At 49.7% G+C, this 22,301-nt stretch overlaps 1 protein-coding gene across 3 annotated transcripts; it reads left to right on the top strand.

The window, feature by feature from the left end:
- The first annotated feature begins 8,509 nt into the window (after positions 1 to 8,509).
- LOC123944708 (interferon alpha-inducible protein 27-like protein 2) lies at positions 8,510 to 15,995 on the top strand. 3 transcript variants are annotated; one of them, XM_046010029.1, is made up of 5 exons: positions 8,510 to 8,644; positions 12,778 to 12,870; positions 14,660 to 14,689; positions 15,137 to 15,298; positions 15,773 to 15,995. In XM_046010029.1, the coding sequence occupies exons 2-5, from the start codon at positions 12,840 to 12,842 to the stop codon at positions 15,847 to 15,849; spliced, it is 300 nt and encodes a 99-aa protein (XP_045865985.1). In that variant the 5' UTR covers positions 8,510 to 8,644; positions 12,778 to 12,839; the 3' UTR covers positions 15,850 to 15,995. The 3 variants fall into 3 exon arrangements, with proteins under 3 accessions (XP_045865985.1, XP_045865984.1, XP_045865983.1); XM_046010028.1 differs by lacking the exon at positions 8,510 to 8,644 and adding an exon at positions 8,647 to 8,671; XM_046010027.1 differs by lacking the exon at positions 8,510 to 8,644 and adding an exon at positions 11,700 to 11,757.
- The last annotated feature ends 6,306 nt before the right edge of the window (positions 15,996 to 22,301 follow it).

The following is a 22,301-nucleotide window of genomic DNA, read 5'->3' on the forward strand; positions in this document are numbered from 1 at the left end:
ACACGACACTTAGCTTAATATCTAGTTCTAAGTCTGAAAGAATCAAAATTGAAGAGGCTGAGAGAGAGCATTTCCTTGCAGAACATTGCTTACAACTTGTGGCTGAGGTTAAATAAAGTATAATTTGGACTTAAAATAATTTATTTCAGCAAGCATCTCCTTCTTCAGGATTCCCAGAGTGTCCTCTATGGAGTAGAGCACTTTCTGCTCTGCATTATATTGGGAGATTTACTTTCTTGTCTTAGTTCTCCTAGATTACAAGTTCCTCAAAGAATTGCCCTCAGATTTATCTGGGTATTCTCTAACATGTCTAGTCAGTGTCTGGGTGATGTAATGAGTCATCAGTGTTTGTGGAATGAATGAATGAGAAAGCCGCTGACCTTAACCTGAGGGTTGATCCCCTCTGCCTATCTGTGTAGTTGAACCGGGCACCAGAAGTGATGACAAGGACTGACTTTGACCTATGGCATCTGTTCCTAGTTCATAGCAGCTTTTTTGGTTACATCCCCAAACTGGAAACAACCAAAATGTCCTACGGTAGGTGGATAGTTAAACTGTGGTATGTGGTAATCACTTTGTAATATATACATATATTAAGTCATTATGTTGTACACCTTAAGCTTACAAAAAGTTGTATGCTAATTATTATCTCAATAAAGCTGGGGGGAATACCTGTGGTACATCTATTCAACAATAGAAAGGAATGAACTAGTAGCACGGTCAACTTGGATAGATTTAAAGGGTATTATTTTGAGTGAAGAAAGCCCTTGTCTACAGGGCATGTAGGATATGAAAGGACAAAAATCACAGGATGAAGAACAGGTCGGTGGTTTCTGGAGATTAGGAAGGAACTTGTGGTTAGAGGGTGAGTATTTGGAGTATCTTACACAGATCTCCTAAATCCACTGGAATTTCCTGAGTGACAGGAACATCTATTGTTATAATGGGTTGATTCTTAGTGGGACCTTCAGTGGGTGCTCATCACCAGACGCTTGGAACGTTAAGCTCCACCCTCCAGAGAGAGGAAAAGGACAGAAGTCTGAGTTGATCATCCTTACATGAGGAAGCCTCTGTAAAGTCCCTAAAATGTGGGGTTCTCAGGACTTCCAGGTTAGTAAACAAGAATACATCCTTCCTGGGCACCTGGGTGGCTCAGTCAGTTGGGCGTCTGCCTTTGGCTTAGGTCATGATCCTGGAGTCCTGGTATCGAGTTTCATATCAGGTGCCCTGCTCCGCAGCGAGTCTGCTTCTCCTTCTGCCCTACCCCACTTGTGCTCTCTCTCAAATAAATAAATAAAATCTTAAAACAAACAAACAAACACATCTATCCATGGGAACACCCAAACCATGGGACAGAAAGAAGTTCCCGTGCTCAGGGCCTCACCCTATATAACTTTTCATCCTACTGTTCTTTTGCACCCTTTAATAGCCTTTGTAATTAATCAGTAATAGTCAAATCAATAATTTTCCCAAGTTCTGTGAGCCTTTCTAGCCAATTGTCCAAGCCAAGGAGGGGGTCATGGGAACCCCCAATGTGTAGCCAAGATGGGCAGAACTTGTGGGTAACCTGGGACCCATTTCTTAGGATTAGCATCTAAGGGAGGCAGTCTTAGGAGCCTGAGCCCTTAACCTGTGGGGTTACTACAGTTAGTAAATTTAATTTAATTTAATAGGTTAAATTGCAGGACACTGAGTTGCTGCCCACAGAGAAACAGAGCAGTGTTTGGTATGGAAAACCCCACACGTCTGATGTCACGAGTGCTGCAGCAGTACAGACACTGTGTCCAAATGTTCCACCCCACTGGGCATCAGGGAATCACAATTCAAAACCACAGTGAGATACCACCTCACACCGGTCAGACTGACTAAAATTAACAAGTCAAGGAATGACAGGTGTTGGCCAAGATGAGGAGAAAGGGGAGCCTCCTACATTGTTGGTGGGAATGCGAGCTGGTGCAGCCACTCTGGAAAACAGAATGGAGGTTCCTCAAAAAGTCAGAAATAGAGCTACCCTACAACCCAGCGATCTCCGCTACTGGGTATTTACCCCAAAGATACAAATGTAGTGATCCGATGGGGCACGTGAACCTGAATGTTTATAGCAGCGATGTCACAGTAGCCGAACTGTGGAAAGAGACTAGATGTGCATTGACAGATGAATGGATAAAAAAGACATGATATATATATATATATATGTATGTATACACACACACACACACACACATATACACACAATGGAAATTTACTCAACCAAACAAAACTTTGCTATTTTCAAAACGTGAATGGAACTAGAGAAATAAGAGAACTAAGACAATTATATGATCTCACTCTTATGTGGACTTTAAAAAACAAAGCAGAGAATCATAAGGGAAGGGAGGGAAAAATAAAATAAGACAAAATCAGAGAGGGAGACAAACCATAAGGGAATCTCAACCATAGGAAACAAACTGAGGGTGCCTAGAATTCTGTTATATGGAGGTACAACATTTTATTTACTTGGTTTCCTATTATTTCAAACATTTGTTGTCATCAGTAACACCATGGTAAACGTTGTGTGCTGACATTTTTGGGTGCGTGTCTGATTCTTTCCTTAAAAAGAATTCCAGAAAGCAAAATTTCTCAGCCAAATAGAATGGAGGCTTTTACTGCGCGTTTCTGCTTGGGTGGTTTTTGCTTCGGTTTTTAGTGCAGCAGAGAGTCCCAGGGTCCTGTCCTTATCAAGATGCAGCTTTCTTCTGGTGTACATGACGTCAGAGGCACTTTGGTCCCAGAGCCAATAGGTGGGCAGTGGCTTTCGGATACTACAGTTTTGTTTCATTTTATTTTGTTTTTAAGATTTTATTTATTTGAGAGAGAGAGAGCATGAGAGAGCATGAGCAGGGAGGAGAGGGAGAAGCAGGCTCCCCACTGAGCAGGGAGCCTCACACAGGACTCGATCCAAGGACCCCAGGATCATGACCTGAGCAGAAGGCAGACGCTTACCAACTGAGCCACCCAGGCGCCCCTAGATACCCCAGTTTCTTGATCATGGTAGTGGTTGCTACACACTTGGTGGTCTAGGACTTCAGTGTCATTCTGAGGAGGGTGTCCTTCCTGGAAATTCAACCTAGAACCTCCTCTTCCAGTCTTGGAACAATTTTGAAGGCACCTGATTCCCTGTGTTAAAATTCATTCTGTTAAGTTAGCCCAAGTGACTTCTGTTACCCATGGTCAAACCCTGACTAATGGATGGATTCACAGATGCATGAAATACCCACACTCACTTACAGTTATCTCCTTTATTTTTTTTAAAAAGATTTTATTTATTTATTTATTTGACAGGCAGAGACCACAAGCAGGCAGAGAGGCAGGCAGAGAGAGAGAGGAGGAAGCAGGCTCCCCGCTGAGCAGAGAGCCCGATGCGGGGCTCGATCCCAGGACCCTGGGATCATGACGTGAACCCAAGGCAGAGGCCTTAACCCACTGAGCCACCCAGGCGCCCCCAGTTATCTCCTTTAAAAAATTATTTTACTATTAGTGAGATGGACCATATTTTCAAATATTTATTGGCTATATGTAAGTCTCTCCTTGGGAGCTACCCCTGCTAGCATTAGAGTTTCTTTTTTTTTAATTTTTTTAAAAGATTTTATTTATTCATTTGACAGACAGAGATCGCAAGTAGGCAGAGAGGCAGACAGAGAGAGAGGGGGAAGCAGGCTCCCCGCTGAGCAGAGAGCCCGATGCGGGGCTCCATCCCAGGACCCTGGGATCACGACCTGAGCTGAAAACAGAGGCTTAACCCACTGAGCCACCTAGGTGCCCCTAGAGTTTCTTTTTAAAAATCATTTTTAGAGGTTCCTGGGTGGCTCAGTCCTTAAGTGTCTGCCTTAGGCTCAGGTCATGATCCCACAGTCCTGGGATCAAGCCCTGCATTGGGCTCCCTGCTCAGTGGGAAGCTTGCTTCTCCCTCTCCCACTCCCCCTGCTTGTTCCCTCTCTAGCTGTCTCTCTCTCTCTGTCAAATAAATAAATAAAATCTTTTAAAAAAATAAAAATCCCTTTTTTTACAAAAAAAATTTTTAGTGCCTCTATGTCACCAAACTAAGGCACATCAAGATTAATGAACTTGCCCAAGGTCACAACTAGTAAGGATTCCAGCCCAGGCTACTGGCCAGAGGTCATGGTGTTCACCCCCAATCTATGTGCCATAGAGGACTAGGGCTAAGTTCCTTTCAGTTCTGAGCTCTGCTCTCTTTGCATTGAGCTCCCCATTGAACTGGTTCTCCAGTGCTGGGTTTAGTAGGTCGGCTTCAGCTGGCAGACCATTCTATGCAGAACCTGAATCCCCAGCCCTTGGTTTAGTTCACAGTTCCCCAGTTGTTGGGGATTCCTTTCCCCGCTCCAGCCTGCAGTCTCCATTTACCAGTCTGCCGGGTTAGCCCACGCTGAGAATTGCTGGTGGTGTGCATGGCCTTCTCTTGGCCAGTCGCAGTAACATTTCTTGGGTACTGTTGCTGGGTGGAGATGCTTATATTTGTCTTGTGTTATATAGGTAAAGGTTATTGCTAACAGGGATCTCCAAAGCAAAAACGCCACAGAAACTGGTCACGGATCGAGAACTTAAGAGCTATTAGAGCAATTGCCCCCAAACGCAAAGACTCCTAATGTTAGGATAATCTGATCACGGAACAGGTTAAATTGGCCCTCAGTCACCCACCAGCCTCAAGAACATTGCTATGAAGTGAGATACGCTATGGAACACTGCACAACCCCAACCCAGTGGCACATCCCTTTTAGCCCTCAAAACCCAAAGCCTTGGCCAACAAGATTCTTAAACGTTAAAGAGTCAAATGTCCCACTTTCTGGCACACCTGCTTATTCTGTGTCCAAGAATGAGACTCCTGTAAGCTATAGATATCTACAAAGATGGCCAAGTCCTACTATGCTCGTTTTGTGCCCCGAGAACTTATCTTGGTAATCATCAGGTTGGGGCCCCAAAATGCAGCCAGACTGAAATGTGGGTTGTGCCTCACTTTCAGGTAGGGTCCTAGCAAACTGCTGCTAGCCCTTGGGGACAATTATAATGATCATCATGAGGGACGTTCCAATTAGATAAGATCATTTAAGAAGCGCACTGAAGGGGCGCCTGGGTGGCTCAGTGGGTTAAAGCCTCTGCCTTTGGCTCAGGTCATGATCCCACTGTCCTGGATCAAGCCCCGCATCAGGCTCTCTGCTCCAAGGGGAGCCTGCTTCCTTCTCTCTCTCTGCCTGCCTCTCTGCCTAGTTGTGATTTCTCTCTGTCAAATAAATAAAATATTTTTTTAAAAAAAGTGCACTGAAATGTCCCCAAATTAAATAAACAGAATGCTATACCTGTTTTAATGGGTTACAAACCCTCCAAAAGGCTTCGAAATTCCAAAATAGCATTATAGAAAGATGTGTTGCAAAAAATGAATGAAAAAGTTGGGGCACCTTGGTTGGCTCAGTCAGTTAAGCATCTGACTCTTGATTTCAGCTCAGGTCGTGATCTCAGGGTGCTGGGATTGAGCCCCATGTCAGGCTCTGCACTTGACACGGAACCTGCTTGAGATTCTCTCTCTCTTTCTGCCCCTCCCTGCATCTCCCCCTCCTGCACGCTCTCTCCCTCTAAAATAAAATTTAAGAACTCCAAAAAATAAAAGACAATGTCGGGGCGCCTGGGTGGCTCAGTGGTTTAGGCCTCTGCCTTCGGCTCAGGTCATGATCTCAGGGTCATGGGATCGAGCCCCATATCGGGCTCTCTGCTCAGTGGGGAGCCTGTTTCTCCCTCTCTCTCTGCCTGCCTCTCTGCCTACTTGTGACTTCTCTCTGTCAAATAAATAAAATATTAAAAAAAAAAAAAAGACAATGTCAAAGATGGTAAGACCCATGTGACTCCTACTGCTTCCTCCTTCCTCCTTTGTTTGAGGAGGAAGCAGTCTAGTGTTAAAAAACAAAACCAGGGTGGAAGGGCACCTGGGTGGCTCCTTCAGTTGAGCATCTGACTTCAGCTCAGGTCATGATCCCAGAGTTCTGGGATCAAGCCCCACAGGAGGCTCCCTGCTCAGCGACAAGTCTTGTTTCTCTCTCTCTCTCTGTCTCCCTTTCCCTTTCTGATCCCCGCCCCCCCGCCAAATGAATAAATAAAATCTTACAAAAAAAAAAAAACAAAACTAACCGGGAAAATTTGAAGATCTAGTTGGTTTTATTCAAATATTCCTGAATAGGGTAGCATCCCATCTAGCTAGAAGAAAGGGGCTCTGAGGAGCTGTATAGGAAATGGGAGACTTACAGGCAGAAACGGGCACGACAAGGAAGTTATTAGTGAAAGAAAACAAAAGATTGTTTCAGACCAGGTCACCTTCCTTTGGAGGACAGGGAGGCAAGGTGGGTCTTCAGGAAATTCTAGATTGACTGCTTAAAGTTCAGTCACATCCCTGCAGTTAAGTTTTAGTTCCGTGTCATAGGGGCAAAAGACTCCACTGGAGGCCTCTTGTTTCTCTTTCTCACTCCCCCTTTGTTTAGAGAACTCAGGAGAGAGAGTGGATAGTTGTAAGAGCAACGTTTGATCTTTCTGAGTAGGCAAGAAGGGACGAAATCTGTAGCAACCGGAAGTATAACCAGAGTACACGGATACAGATGCGGGGGTCTGTGGAACTGACATGGGGAAGAGAATTCTCTTCTGATTGCATCTAACTTCTTGATGAAATAATAAGTAGCCATCTGAGAGTCAGTTGGGAGGAGACAGTGGGAGAAGTTTTAGGAGAAGTTGAATTTACCGTTGAAATTTTGCAGAATTGTTGGATAAAAACTATGCCGACATGCCAACTATGTGTCATTCCATCTAGAAGTGACTAGAAGCCTCAGTTCCCGTACAACACCCCTGAAGAATGCAGGTGAACTCCCCCACCCCAAATGTTGTTAGATGCTGAGACTCATGACACAGCTTGTGCACACAAACATGCGCATACGATCACACACACACACACACACACACACACACACTTTCTTCATGTGAATTCGCAAATGTAGCTGATGGGGAGTATGTGGGTTCCTGAACAGGACTCGGAGTGTAGCTTAATCCTCAACAGACTGCCATCAGAGTGTAGCTTAAGCTTACAAAAACGTGTTTATGTTATGCCACCCATGCTGAATATTTAAATTTAAAGCACACAAATTTCTTTTCAGTCTGTTCTTGGCGCAACAGCTATTGTGAACCTGATGGTACCATTTCTCTTTCAGCCTCTGCAAGAGCTTCCCATTTTGCTCAGAGATCAAGACCAGGTCCTTGCAATGGCTTAGGGAGCCCCAGATGGCCTGGCTCCCTGTCAGTCTCTGTCTTTAGCTCCTACCTCTCTCCCTCAACCACCTGCTGTAGCCACACTGGTCTCCTCCCTGTTCCTCTCATACCTGGTTCTTTGCCATCTCTGTTCCTTTTACCTGGAAGGACTTTCCCCCACAATCCTGCCCGACTCCCTCCTCCACCTCCTTGTGCCTTTGTACTCCTTCAAATAATAGATTGCATAACTATAAGTTGTTCCTCTTGTTTCCTTCTCCCACCACACTGGCTTATGAACTGTAAGGTACTTTGATCTTATTGGCCTCGTGCACTACCTCAGTGCCTGGATCAGTGTCTGCCGTGATGGGCCTTCAGTACAGACTTTCCAAATAGCTGAACACTGGCCACTGCAAGGCTTAAGATTATTCTGAAAACCACCGTCTTTATTAGAAATCAATATTCATCCTTTTTTTTTAGAACTTTGATCAGATTTCTTACGACCTTTATTATGCAGGGAGTACATCCTGTCCCCAAATTAAATGACAAAGCATTTCATATTACCTGATGGTGGTGACCATCATCATCATCAGTGACCAGATCCCTCTCTATAATAACTAGATTCTGCCCTTGACTGGTGTAGGAGCCAAAGGCAGGCTGCCGGAAATGTGCCACTTGGGTACATCGATTATTTTAAATAAAAACTACTGAAGAAACAACGTATGTAGGGACACTAATACCTTCATCTGTACCCCTAAAAGTGTTACTGAACCCACGATCGATCTGCTTACCTCACGACAGTCCAGTAAGTTGAGTGACAAGCTGTTGAAGCAAGGCATAAAATCTATTTGAGAAAGCCCACCGTCCGGATGGCGGCCTAATGTCCCAGATAACGGCCTTGCCACGGGCAGTTACTTTTCTGATGTGATCAGACACGAAAGGATGGGCGTCTGAAAAGTCTGCCAGTTTGCTACAAAAATCCTCCCTTTTTCAAGGGATTTAATCAGTCTTGGACCTTGGCAGACCTCTGGCTCTGCTGGTTCTCAGTTCTGGGTGTGTCCTCAGCCTGTGCTGGTTTTCAGTGATGTCTGGTCTTAGAGAGGCAACACCCCTGGCTGCTTACATCCCCGCTTGACATGAGTGACTCCATCTTGTTCTCTACATCCGGCCCCCACCCCCACCAGGTCAATTTCTATTAGTTGGCCAACCCCCCCCCCAAACCATTTCTTGTTTCAGTTTCCAGTTTCGGTTTCCAATTCCCAGTAAAAACAAAACCTATCTCATTGGTTGTGCTCAAAGAGGGAGTCAAGGAGGAAGTTGCAATAAAAGCCAGGAATCTGATCTGGAAAACACAGCCAAGCTCAGACCTCAGGTGGGTTACACAGAGGATCTGCTTCTGGTAAGACAAGGAGGGGTGGGCAGAGGGGGCTCCTTCCTGAGGCCTCCAGCTCTAGTGGGTGGTAGGCTCAGTGCAGGCAAGGGAAGGCCTCGGGAATCCACTCCCAGAAAGCTCTTTTGTTCCTTTTCAGGTCAGTCGGGAGGAAGGGTAAGTCCCTGCAGTTTGGCGGTGGGACACTGGGACGTTGAGCCTTGTTCAAGCCTGGGTGGCAGCGGGTGAGGCCGGGGGAAAAGATAAGTGTCAGGAGGATCAAATTGGACTCATTCCAAGCCCAGGCTTTAGAAGCAGCTGGACTTGGGATGTGTCACTTACCCTCTCTGTGCCAGAGGGGTTTCCTCATCTATAAAATGGGGATAGTCGGGGCGCCTGGGTGGCTTAGTGGGTTAAGCCTCTGCCTTCGGCTTGGGTCATGATCTCAGGGTCCTGGGATCGAGTCCCGCATCAGGCTCTGTGCTCAGCGGGGAGCCTGCTCCCCCCCCCCACCCCGCCTGCCCCCCCACCCCGCCTGCCTCTCTGCCTACTAGCGATTTCTCTCTATGTCAGATAAATAAATAAAATCTTTAAAATGGGGGTAGTCATCTCTTTGTTCTCACTGTCTTAAGTGGGGATGATGCGGGATCGTTGAGCCCAAGGTCAAGAAAGAATTCTTGAGACATTTGATGGTGCTAAAAGGTATTTTTATTACAGCACAGGGACAGGACGCGTAAGCAGAAAGAGCTGCACTGGGATTGTGAGGAGCGACTGGTTATTATGTATATTGTAATTAGTGAGGATTAGGGATAGTGTCTCTAAGGAATTTAGAAGCAATGCTTTCAGGATTTTGAGGGGCCAACTGCTGTTAAGATCGGGTTACTTTTAATCCTTAATAAAACATACACAAATTTCTGGGCGCCTGGTGGCTCAGTGGGTTAAAGCCTCTGCCTTCGGCTCGGGTCATGATCTCAGGGTCCTGGGATCGAGCCCCACATTGGGCTCTCTGCTCAGCGGGGAGCCTGCTTCCTCCTCTCTCTCTCTCTGCCTGCCTCTCTGCCTGCTTGTGATCTCTGTCAAATAAATAGATAAAATCTTTAAAAAAAAAAAAGTACACAAATTTCTTGAGGAATGTCATGTTGTACACATTTCAGGTATCTGTCAGTGAGCTCCAAGCTGTAAGGTGATAGAAGTTACGTTTCTCTTGCTTTTGTTTCCCTCATCAAGGGGATGGCATGAGAACAGGAACCCAGAGCAACTGGACGACAGTATATACCTTAAAACATAATTGGTTCTTATTTCCTAATTCTGGTGCCTTTTAAACTGCTCTGTGGGAATTCCAGGATGTAGTCCCGCGTCAGGCTTCCCTGCTTAACAGGGCGCCTGCTTCTCCCTCTGACCACCAGCCCCCCCTCGAGCTCTCTCTCTGCCTCTCTCTCTCTCTCTCTCTCTCTCTCGCTCTCGCTCTCGCTCTCGCTCTCTCGCTCTTGCTCTCTTGCTCACTCTCTCTCAAATAAATAAATAAATAAAATCTTAAAAAAAAAAAAACTGCTCTGTGGAAATTTAAGAAAGTTCCAGAAATAGCTAAGAAGTTGGCGCTGGGCTTTTTGGGAGGAAGGAAGCAGCCGGCTTGGAGAAATAAAGTCCACTCCCCACCCTTCCTTCACCATTTCCACGACCCTTTTGGGACATCCGGCCCTGACAAGGTCAGAGAGGTCCCTCTGTCCCCACTGGACAGAGTTTTTCAAAGTTGTGGGCATGACCCCCCCCTCCCTTCTGGGGCCCCCTCCCCGCACCAAAGCTCCATCCTGTTCAAAAAGAAGGAAGCCGGGGCGCCTGGGTGGCTCAGTGGGTTAGGCCTCTGCCTTTGGCTCAGGTCATGATCTCGGGGTCCTGGGATCGAGTCCCGCATCAGGCTCTCTGCTTAGTGGGGAGCCTGCTTCCTCCTCTCTCTCTCTTTCTCTGCCTGCTTCTCTGCCTACTTGTGATCTCTCTCTGTCAGATAAATAAATAAAATATTTAAAAAAAAAAAAGAAGAAGACGGAAGCCCACATTGGAGTCATTTGCCCCCAACCACAGCACACCAAGACGTCCTGTCCCAGGAAGGTGACCTTTGGAAGGTCTACCCGATGTGTCCTGCTCAGCACTAGTGAAGTCATTTGCCATCTGCCTGATACAAACCCTGTTTCCCCCTGATGTCCAGGCCTGAAACAATCCTTTCTTTTCTTTTACGGATGACGCCTCACCTTCCGTTTTCATGCTTAGGAAAGCCTTCATTTTTGCGCAGCTTCTCTGAGCATCTCTCTGCTTGCTCGATGGGCTGCTGTCCTGTAACCAGGAGTCAGGGCACAGGGCTAACTGCTGAGAAAATCCAAAGGCAGAGAGAGAGAAAGAAAGAGAGAGCACGCACACACGTGCAGGGGTGGAACAAGAAAGGGATTTATTTCAGTTGAGGCCAACGTGGGGAAGACAGAGGGCTAGTGAGTGTCCCAAAAGCTGTCTCCAAAGTGCTGAAAACACGGCCAGGTTTATATAAGGAAAATGTGGGACAGTCATGGAGTATTGCGGACGGGCAGTGAAGGTCATGCGTTGGGGTCAGTCACGGGGGTTTTTGTTCATTTGTTTTAGATTTTTATTTATTTATTTATATATTTGGCAGAGATCACAAGTAGGCAGGGAAGCAGGCAGAGAGGGAGAGGGGGAAGCAGGCTCCCTGCTGAGCAGAGAGCCTGATTCAGGACTTGATCCCAGGACCCTGAGAACATGACCTGAGCCGAAGGCAGAGGCTTAACCCACTGAGCCACCCAGGCGCCCCAATCGTAGGGCCTTTATTGCTGGGGGTTGGGAGTAGTTTGGTTCCCACTGCAGGCTGCTTTGCCCACCCAGGCTTCTGCCCGAGTTAAAAATAAGCTGTAAGACTAACCGAATCAATTAGAAAGGAAAACTGAGGCAAAATGGAGGTGCTGAGGCCCTTTCAGCCTGACACACGCATGTCGATTTCTGCTCCATGCAATTCGTCCAGGTGGTCACCTTGTCCTCTTCCCTGGTTTCTAAGATAATGGGATCCAGAGTAATGACAGCGAGCATAGCCAAAGCCACAGAGGTGGCTTCCGGGGGTGAGCGCTCCCAGAGGGGCTGGTAGTTGGGGGCGAGAAGGGCAACAGGGAGGGACGGAATCTATTTCTAGCTTCACCTCCTTGATTCTCACTGACATGTCCTGATTTTAACAAAATTCTTCGTTCTGGGCCCATTTTCTTCATTAGTTTGTGTGAGCTGCCTCTCCAGTCTTAGCTGTTCATTCTTGTGTTTATCTTCCCCCTTTCCTCCCTTATATTAGAAGAATCCAACCAAAGACATTTTAAAGATCTAATTGACTTTATTTGTAGTCAACTCATGCATTTGGCCAGCTTCCCAGTGAGCGAGGAGAGGGGAGCTCCCAAGGGCTACAGAGTATCCAAGTTTTCAAAAGGTAGAGAGCAGAAAACAAGAAATTATTAGGAGAGAAACCATTGTTGTAGGCAAGGTCACCCTCCTAAGGGGAAGGGAGGGGGCCCATCAGGAAATTTCCTAGTGCTCCCTGGGAAATCCCACATTGACTGGTTAAGGGTTATATTCCTGGGGGACTGAAAGTGCCATCAGGTTAGGTATTAAGTCCCAATTTACACTTGGGGCCTTAACTGAAGGGACACCATTGTGGGGCCTATGATTTTCTTTTTAACCACACGCCCCCCAACCACCCCTGCGATATCTCCCTCCCTCAGAGTCAGCCTTTCCAATATGCTTAATGTGTGTATCTGTTTTTCACATGTATTTTTGCAAAATGGGTGTTGGCTTTTTGTTTGCATGTGTTTTCATGTATGTGTAGAATAGTGGGCTGTTGACCTCACCATATTGCTTTTTCCACCCTGAGACTGTCAGGGTCACTAGGTGAGTGTCTAATACTGGTTTCCAATTGTTGCAAACACGCCACTTTGCTTTGGCTCTCCTGGTGTGGACACCCCGGGGTCCTTTCTCCTTCCCCAGCACGAAGAGCAGCATAGTATGGAAGGGGAGGGCGGGGCCTCTGACCACTGCTGACCTCTGACCCTGTGCACTCATCCTCTGTTCTTTCTCTGGGCTCACCCTGTCATCCACAGTTGCCCTGAGCCAGGCTACAGCTTCCGTGGAATCCCTGCCAGGGACACCGAAAGCCTCCAGAATGGCAGCATTGAGTCTTTCCAGCGCCGGAGGTAACTGGCCCAGGGTTCCGCTTCTCGGGCCCGCACCCGATGCGCAGACCCGTGACAAGTCTCCAGCCAGCAGTCTTTCCTGTTTACCAGTAATACAAAGGACTCCTAAGCTTATGATAAGCAATCCTTAAAATAATAAGGACAGGGGCTCCTGGGTGGCTCAGTGGGTTGGGCCTCTGCCTTCAGCTCAGGTCATGATCTCAGGGTCCTGGGATCCAGCCCCGCATCCGGCTCTCTGCTCAGCAGGGAGCCTGCTTCCCCCCTCTCTCTCTGCCTGCCTCTCTGCCTACTTGTGCTCTCTCTCTGTCAAATAAATAAATAAAATCTTTAAAAAAATAATAAGGACAGATAGATTTTATCCAATGTTCTGCCTCCTAGTCACTCTGCGACTTAACATTTATCAATTGTTTTCATTGCCATAGCAACCCCAGAAGGTGACCATTGTCCCCTATTTACAAATGAGGGAATTGTTTTGGCCCCGGGCCTTTTGGGCAGGGAGGTGGGGTTACTCCCAAACCTAGGACAGGAAATAGAACCAAAATGCAGAGAATCTGGTGTAGGGAGGAGGCCTCAGGACAGAGTAGGTTCTGAATAGCCTGGAGAGACCAGGTCACCCTCCCATGGATGACAGTTGGGGGAGCCCCGCAGCAGGTTAGCATGGGAACGGCACCCCTTTCCCATGGGCCTTCTGTGCACATCGGGACCCAGATAGGCCAAGCTGTCGGCCAGCCCGGCATCACCCTTCCAGCCAAACCATAATGTCCAGCTGGAAGGGTTTGACTCTCACCTTTTAACTTCCCTTCCTATCCCCGGAAGGCTCTCTACCTGGGGAGCTGGCTGAATTCATTCCTGCACGCTTTTGCAGGCCTGACCCCTATGGCTGCAGCTGACCAGGACCTCTGCCCAGCCCCTAGGGACCCACATGTTAGAGAGACAGGCCGGTGCAAGCCGAAAGGGTCTTAGTGCCCTGAGAGGCTGTGGTCAGGGGGCAATGCTGAGTCCGGATTGGCTGCCTCTGGGGGGCTTCTCAGACAAGGGGGCCACAGATCCGGCCATCTCAAGTGGAGTTCAAGTGCTCAGCAGTGCTTTCCCTGACTTGCTGGGCAGCGCAAAAGGAAGCACATCTTTCTCCGTGAGGATTTATTGCTGTCTGGAAAGATCTGTGGGACAATAGGAGAAAGTTATATAATCTCCCCTTAAGGAAACATTGACCCTGAACTAACAACCTTGTTCAGAGAGCAAGGCATCCGGTTCCTTCACCTCCACCAACACCACCAAGCCTTAAACCACTCTGCCAAGTGTCCCTCGCCCACCCGAGAAGGGAATGCAGGGCAGCCTTCTGGAGGGGTGTGTTTGTTTTTGTTTTGTTTATTTTAAACAAATCAGGCTTGGACGGCAGAGAAAAAAAGACCATTTTTTGCTCTCCCCGCAAACAGCCCCCCACCGACCAATCTGCAGACAGATTGAGAAAACAAAGCAGACTCTATGGGATCATTGGGTTTTCTGGAATGAGGACCTCAAACTCTGTCTCCAGATAATTTGAGGTCAAAGCATGCAAGTCCATCTGGGACAAGTCATTTGAGTCTGGAATCCGACTCCCCAGCAATCCTTGCCAAGCTCAGAACTGAGGGGCCCCCTTTCCCAGAAATCCCCCTGTCTGAATGCAGTAGGCAGGTGTCAGATGAGGTCAACATGGACAATGCCCTCCCCGTAGGTGGGCTGTAGGCTCGGGGATCTAAGGGGAGGCTCCGGGAGCCAAGAACTCACAGAATTTTCTTTTGGTTTCTAGTCAAGACTGTGGCAGCTGTGATAGGAGGAGGTGAGTCTTTGTAGGGAAGGGGTTCAAGTCCTTATCTGTCCCCCCGAGCCTGGGTCTTGGGGAGCAACCATCTTGTCCAGGCCCAGGTCTGCTCTGGACTTGCGCAGATGGTGGGGAGGAAGTGGACTGGTGGAAATGGGGAGGAAGCCAGGAGCTGGAAACAAGAAACAAGGAGCTTGGCCCAACGGGTGTCATGGAAACTCCACAGTGGAGGAAATCCCAGCAGGGGCCCCATCTCCTCTTTGCAGGCATTTACCCTGTGACCTTGGGGGTGTCTCTGACTTTTCTGAGCTCCTGTTTCCTCTCTGAAAAATGGGCCATGCCCATAGTCTCTCCTGAGCTGAGTTCACCCCCTTGCCTGGGTCCCCCAAAGCCCCCTGAGCCTGATTGTGTGCGGGTCCCTTCCCTTGAGCCCACTTCTTAACCCAACCCAACCCAACCCAACAGTCGTGTCCGTGGCGTCCGTGCCCACCGTGCTGGGCGCCATGGGCTTCACTGGGGCCGGAATCACTGCCTCCTCGCTAGCAGCCAAGATGATGTCCTCTGCCGCCATCGCCAACGGGGGTGGTGTCGCCGCCGGCAGCCTGGTGGCGACACTGCAGTCGGTGGGTAAGTGTCCCTGGGGGCTTGCTCTGAGGGGCAAGGAGGCCCAGCGCCTCAGTAACCGGCCCAGATCTTAGCCTCCTCCACCCTCCGTGTCTGCTCCTAAGCGTCACCCTCCAGGTTCTCCCCGGGAGGTGCAGGAGGGAGGCCCTGGGCCCGCCCGGGGCGTGCTGGCTTCAGGCTGCGGTTGCAGGGTGCCTCGGGGATCTCCACCCCTCCAGGGCTCAGCCTTCTTCCCTGGAGAGGGACAGTTCCCAGCTCTGGGCTTCTCCATGCGGGTGCTCGCCAGCGGGCTGGGGGCAGTTGCCCTCCCACGGCAGAGATCTGGAGGGCTTTGGGAAACGGGAGGGTGCTGACTGGGGTCCCCAGGCCTCAGACCTTCCTGAGGGGCCCTGGAGTCTTTGACCTCTCGGTTTTGTCCCGCGGAGCTGCCCCAGGTCTGCTCCTTCCCCGTCTGCTCACCCTCTCCTTCTCCCCCAGGAGCAGCAGGACTCTCGCTGTCAACCAAGTTCATCCTGGGATCCCTGGGCTCTGTGCTCACGTACCTGAGCTTCTGAGAGTTCCCCTCCTCTCTGCCAGCAAAGAAGAGGGCGGCCCTCCCTCGCCCCTCCCTGCCCCCACCCCCCATGCAGGGAGGGACCAGTCCTTGGCTGACAAGTGTGCCCTGAGGAAAATAAGCAATAAAAATTGTAGTTGCAGCCCATCCTGAATTCCTTCCTTCTTGCTCGAAGTTGGGGGCGGGAAGGGGGGCGGGGCAGGGTAGGTCACTCCTCTTTCCCAGTCCTGGGCTCCGGAGCAATGTATGTAGGGGAGCAGGGTGCACTCGGCTGGGATGTGCCAAAACGGGGGGGCGGCTGGCTGCCCCCACCCTGCTTGTGACTCTGTGTGACTCGGGGCAGGCCACCTCCTCTCTGGCCCTCATTTGTCCCTCTGGGCATGGGCAGTTGGTCTAAATGACCTCAAAGGTCTCAGCCATGGGTGGGTGTTTGGCTCAGTTCCTGGGCAGTCTGGAACCAGGTTGGGGGAGGCGGGGGGACTGGCAGGGAAGGACATCCTCTTCGGAGCCACCACCTTCCCAGCTGCAGGTCTGACGGCTCTGTCCTAAGTGGCCTGGATCTGAAGGCCCGGGCCCATACGAGTCATTGCTCCAGACTCAAGTCAAAGGCCACCGTCCAGCCTTTGCCTTTCTCCTCAGCAGCTAGAAGGGAGATCGAGTTTGCCGGAGGCTCTGACCTTTCTAACCTCAGGGCCGTGACTCACCCTTAAATGTCCTTCTCCCAGAACAAGATCTTCTAGAAACTTCTCTTTGCTAGAATGACTTCCAACTCGGAGCATCAGAAAATTGGCTGCCGGGCTGATCCGCTCCTCTTTGCCACAACTCTTTGAGCACACGCTGTGGGTCGGGCACTGGCTGGGGGCTACAAACTTGGACTTTCTGTGGGGAGTGGGGGAGGATGGACTGACAGGTAGACAGCCATCGACAATGGGCTCTGGGAAGTGCCATGCCAGAAGCAGCCCAGGAATCCAGGGCCCAGCAGAAGACACAGAAAGTCTTAGTCTGCTCTAACAAAAATCCCATAAGCTGGGTCGTTTATAAATAACCGAAATGTATTTCTCACAGTTCCAGAAGGTGAAGAGTCAGAGAGCAAGGCACTGGCCCTAGATGGCCCCCTTCTTGAGGTGCCCTCACATCATGGACGGGCACGAGCTCCCTCTGGCCTCCTTCGTAAAGATACTAATCCCAGGGGCACCTGGGTGGCTCAGTGGGTTAAAGCCTCTGCCTTCAGCTCAGGTCATGACCTCCGTCTGTCAAATAAAAAAAAAAAAAAAAAAAAGATACTAATCCCACCCAGGAAGTCTCCCTCCTCATGATCTCAGCACCTTCCAAAGGTCCCACCGCCTGATACCACCATCTTTGGGGGGTAGGGCTGCCACCTGAATTTTGGGATACACAAACATTCATACCACAGCAGGCGTGTTGGGGAAGAGAAATCTGGGTTCTATCCTGAGGGTCATGAGAGATAAGTGTTTCCAACGTGACACTGACCCAATCGCAGACCTACACCCCTGCACGCTCTGTCCCAGGTGCTGTGAGCAGACTGACAAGGTCTTGGTTTCCAGCAAGAACCAAACTTAAGAGTGTAGGGCTCTGGGGGCGCCTGGGTGGCTCAGTGGATTAAGCCGCTGCCTTCGGCTCAGGTCATGATCTCAGGGTCCTGGGATCGAGCCCCGCATCGGGCTCTCTGCTCCGTGGGGAGCCTGCTTCCTCCTCTCTCTCTGCCTGCCTCTCTGCCTACTTGTGATCTCTCTCTGTCAAATAAATAAATAAAATCTTAAGAAAAAAAAAAAAAAGAGTGTAGGGCTCTGGACCTTGAAGGAAGTTGAGCGACTCGGCCATGTCTTCCAGGGGCGCCTAGTCGGGTCACTGAAGCGTGCTTACTACTTAGCCAAAGAATTAATTCAATATTATTCATATTAATAATATTGGGTATTAATTCAATACTTGGTTCTTTGTCTTTCTTTTCTTTCCTTGATGCCTCAGAAAATCTGATAAAGGCTGTGAATCCTCTCCCCCTAGAATGTACACATTCCCAAAATAATGCCTCCAACTTCAAAGCCTTCTTTAGAACTTCTGAAGACCCTCCTTGCAGCTGAAGGTAAAGGTCCCTGCTTTCACAGGAGATCCGGGCCTCCACCAGGGCACGTGGGGCTGCCTTGGATCTGAAAGTTTGGCCAGGTCAGCCTCACTCCCTGCTGAGCCCCAGCAGACCACTCGCAAGAGCACCCCTTGTTCTGGACACTGTGCCCTGAACTCCTTTGTCCCACTCAAGTTCCCAGAGAGCCTGTTGCTAATGCGGACCTGCGTCTTCCCCTCTTGCTGTCAGGTTTGGCCTCTGGAGTAGGTGGATTTCTAAGCCTGGTGCCCAGTGACCTTGACCCTCATACACTGTCCTGCCCTTGGACAGGACCTTGGAGTGTGGGGGGTCCTGTGGTGAGATGCCACTTACGTAATTATGTTCAGTTATACACAGAGGGAGACTCTGCAGGTGAGTCTAAGTTCATCAAAGGAGCCCTTTAGAAGCAGAGAATGTTCTCTACTCATTATAGAGGAGGAAACAGAGATTTGAAGCAGGCGGGGGATTTGAAGATTTCTTCCCCCGGGCTCCAAAGGAGAGCCCCATCTGGCTGAACACTTGATTTTGGCCTTGTAAAACCCTAAGCAAACAACTCAGAGAAGCCTGCCTGGACGTCGGCCCTACACTGTAACATAATAAATGGGCGTTCTTTGACGCTGTTGACTTTGGGGTCATTTGCTCTGCCGGACTAGAAAATGAATATGAGACTTAATACCCCTTCTCCCTTAACCAGCCTTCAGGGTGTTTGGAGGGAGCTGAATGAAAATACTCTGGCAAGACCCCAGGATTCCTGAAATTCCTGGTTTCAGTTGGTCTCTTGCAACTCCGGGTCCTGCCTCTGTGGGATTCCAGGGGCCCCTGGTTGTCGGAAGGAGCTCCCAGCGCCGGGGGAGCCAAGCACACTCCCTGCTCCCCATGTTCTGGTGCATGGTGGCTCACGTGCTGCTGGGAAGAGCGTTGGAAGACACAGTCTTACCATGGGGATTGAGGGCGGCTTCCTGTCGAGTTGGGCATCTTCATCAACAGGGTAGAGGCTGCTAGGAGCAGCTCAATATCTACTCCTTCCTTCTGGATCCCACAAAGAGAGCCCTGATTTTTGGCTGGGTGATGCTCCCCATGGAAGGACTGAGTTTCCAGTATAACCTGCAGCTAGGTGTGCTCCCTGGACGGGGTTCTGGTCAGTGAAAGATGAACAGATTGAAGGATGCCATTCTCTGGGCACACAGGGACAGCCAACAGGTGGGCCCACCCTGGTCTCCTGCCCATGAGTTCTGCTGCAGGCAGGGGAGTGAGCGTCTTGAACCTGCAGATGTGAGCAGCCCGTCAAGGAAAGTAGAGCAACGGAGCCCCTGGGTGCCTCAGATGGTTAATCACCTGCCTTGGGCTCAGCTCACGATCCCAGAGTCCTGGGATCAAGTCCGACAATCAGGCTCCCTGCTCAGGAAGGAAGAACAAGACTGTGGGAGCCCGGGGCCTCCAGGAACAGAGCCACCCCTCCACAACCCTCTCACCTCCAGCCGAGACTCAGCTGATGGAGCAACAGAAAGAAACTTCTCTTGTTTAGACCAAGAGGGTTTCTTTTACAGCAAGCAGCCAACGACGACATATTCTAATGAACACAGTAGGGAATTTCTCTATTGCTTGATGGCAAGCAACAGAGGAATCAGTCCAACGGAGAGCTGCATTTAGCCGTCCTTCTCCATATACCACTACGATAACAGTAACGGACTAAAGAGGCTTAGCATCACATGGGCAAAGAGAAGATGACAAGAACACAACTTTGGAGCCAGAGGTCACCCGGACCCATGTTCCACTGAGGAGTCCCAAGAAAGCTGAATCTTAAGTTGTCTTCGGAGAAGGAGAGAAAGAGGCCGCTCTGCCCTCTGGAGAGAAGGGGAGAAAGAGGCAGACCCCCAAGGGCTCCGCTCCTGGAAGGCGGCAGCATGGGGTGGCCCAGCATGAGTCTGTTGGATGTTTCTTTAAGAACGAGGCAGATCCCCGTGGGTCCCCTCCAGCAGACAACTGGCACGTTATTTTTGGAAGCTTTGGGTCTCTGGGACAAAGTGCAGCGGCTTCCTATGAGAAATGCTGAGTTCCCATACAAGGGTGCAGACCCTCGATCTTCACGGATATCTGGAGCCCTGGCAGCCAAGTGGCAACAGCCAGAACTAAGGGGGGAGGACTCTTCTCAGGAATTTTACCTGCCCCCCAAAAGAAATGTTCCCATTCTGACACATGGGGGAGGGGTGCTCACTGAAAGGATGAGCCTGGTCTGAGAGTGTGGAAAACAGTGGGTACAGAAAGGGGTCCTGAGGCGAGGGGATGGTGGCTGGCCCAGGAAGGATGCTCTGTTCCATGAGTTCTGTTAGCACCCTGTCTGGGCGAGAGTGCAACTGCCCCTCGGAACAACGTGTTACTTAAACTATAACCCCTGGACGATTTTACTAGCTACCAAGCACATTTAGGTATGGCCTTAAGAAAAACATACTGGTGATGAAGTTCTAGAACCTAGGTGGGGTTCGGTGGGCTGAGGTCCGGAGCCGATGACCAAGAAAGAATTCTTGAGACATCTTTGGTGCAAAATGGTGGTTTATTAAAGCCCGGGGACAGGACCCATGGGCAGAAAGAGCCGCTGCCCCGGGTTGGGAGGGATGGCAGGTTATGTACCCTGCGGTTGGGGGAAGGTGAGGGGAAGGAAGGTTGCAACGGAGTTTTCATATGCTAAAGAGGGCCTACAAGGTGCCAGGAGTATCCCCGAGGTCTTCGAGGTCTTCGGGGATACCGAAGGTCTTCCGGCTTGATCAATGTTGTCTTTTGGCAAACCATTAATATCAAGATAGTTGGGAGATTCCTGGAGGGACGTCACAATCCTGCTATCAAGCATCTTTGTTAGTGAGACTTAGGTTAAGAAGAGATTTAACTTTATTTACATTTCCTTCTACAGCAGCCTCCTTCAGTTTTGTGTGTGGAGGGGAGGGCGACCTTAGGGCTTGAGGAACTGAGTTATTTGCCTCTGGAAATTATCAGTAGCACCAGCTAACTTCGTTTGTGGATCTCTAGGACATTTGTCAACCAAGGGGAACTATTTGTTTCTCGTTTATGGTGGTCAGGGGTGCCTGAGGAAGGCTACACAGATTGAGGGGAGCGGGTGGAGAGGGGGGTGCAAGGTGCCAGCTTTTGCTCTGTCCTCAGCCAGCCTCCTGCTCCCTCATCACTGGCGACAGGTCTTTGGGGAGAAGGACGATATAGGACCGTGAAGCCGGGCAGCTGGGAACGCCCGGCCCGCTCAGGGTGGAATGAAATACCGCCTGCTTCCCTTTTCCTGCTGTCGCTCCTTTCTCTTCCCAGAAGAGTCCATTGTTAGTGAGATGACTCCTTTGAATGTGCTTGGTTAACTATAAACTTTACCCTCCTCCTTGTTTGTCCACAAGACAGGAGACAGATGTTTGACCTTCATCAGTTCCTGTTGGCTATTGTTTCTATCTAATAAAAGTGAGACTGTGGAGTTGCTCGGGGCAGCAGTCTTTGCGGCTGTTGCCCCCTGCTCCCAATCTCTTGCAGCTGACTTGTTTGTGCCTCGTTCTTCTCCTGTTCGCCCACTGGAAGCGGCACGAGAGAAGAAACGGAGGCCTGCCACCGGCCTCCTGCACCCCCACAGCAACTTCGGAGGTGCCACAAAGGCACCCTGAAAACGCACAGAGCGAGAACAGGGGGATCCAAGCAAGTAATGTTTAAACCGCATCTACCATGGTCAAGACATTACCCGTGCCTCATCCCATAGAATCTGTCCAGCATATTCCAAAAAAGGCAATGGCTGCTGCCCCAGTTTTATAGATCTTGTTACCAGAACCTAGGAAGAGGCACCTGGGGGGCTCAGTCTGTGAAGGGTCTGCCACTGGCTCAGGTCCTCAGAGGCCAGTCTGCTTTTCCCTCTCCCTCTGCCCCTCTCCCCACCCAACCCAATGCACTTGCTCGCTCGCTCTCCTTCTCGAATAAATAAAATCTTAAAAAAAAAAAAAAAAGAATAAAGAACCTGTTAAGAAATGATCCGAATTCTTCAGATCAATTCAGTCCCTAATTCTGCTGCTGTTGAAGGGCGTCTCCTCCCAGACCGAGAATGGCTGGCTTTGTGGGTTGTTTCCAGATTTGGAGCCTTGACCTGGCTCCCTGCCCACCGGCTCCCTCCCAGCTCCCTCCCAGCTCCCTCCGTGAACAGCCGGCCTGTATTCTGGGAGATAAAATGATTTTCATAATGAACCAGCTGGTGAAGAGGTTCAGGGTAGGGGCGAGGAGGGGGAAGGGTTCAACAGTTTCAGCCACCTTTGGGTGGCCCCATCCAGACTCTCCCGAGAATCTTTCATAATGGAGATTTT

This window comes from Meles meles, chromosome 6 (assembly GCF_922984935.1).
Source record: "Meles meles chromosome 6, mMelMel3.1 paternal haplotype, whole genome shotgun sequence".
Classification (NCBI taxonomy): Eukaryota; Metazoa; Chordata; class Mammalia; order Carnivora; family Mustelidae; genus Meles; species Meles meles.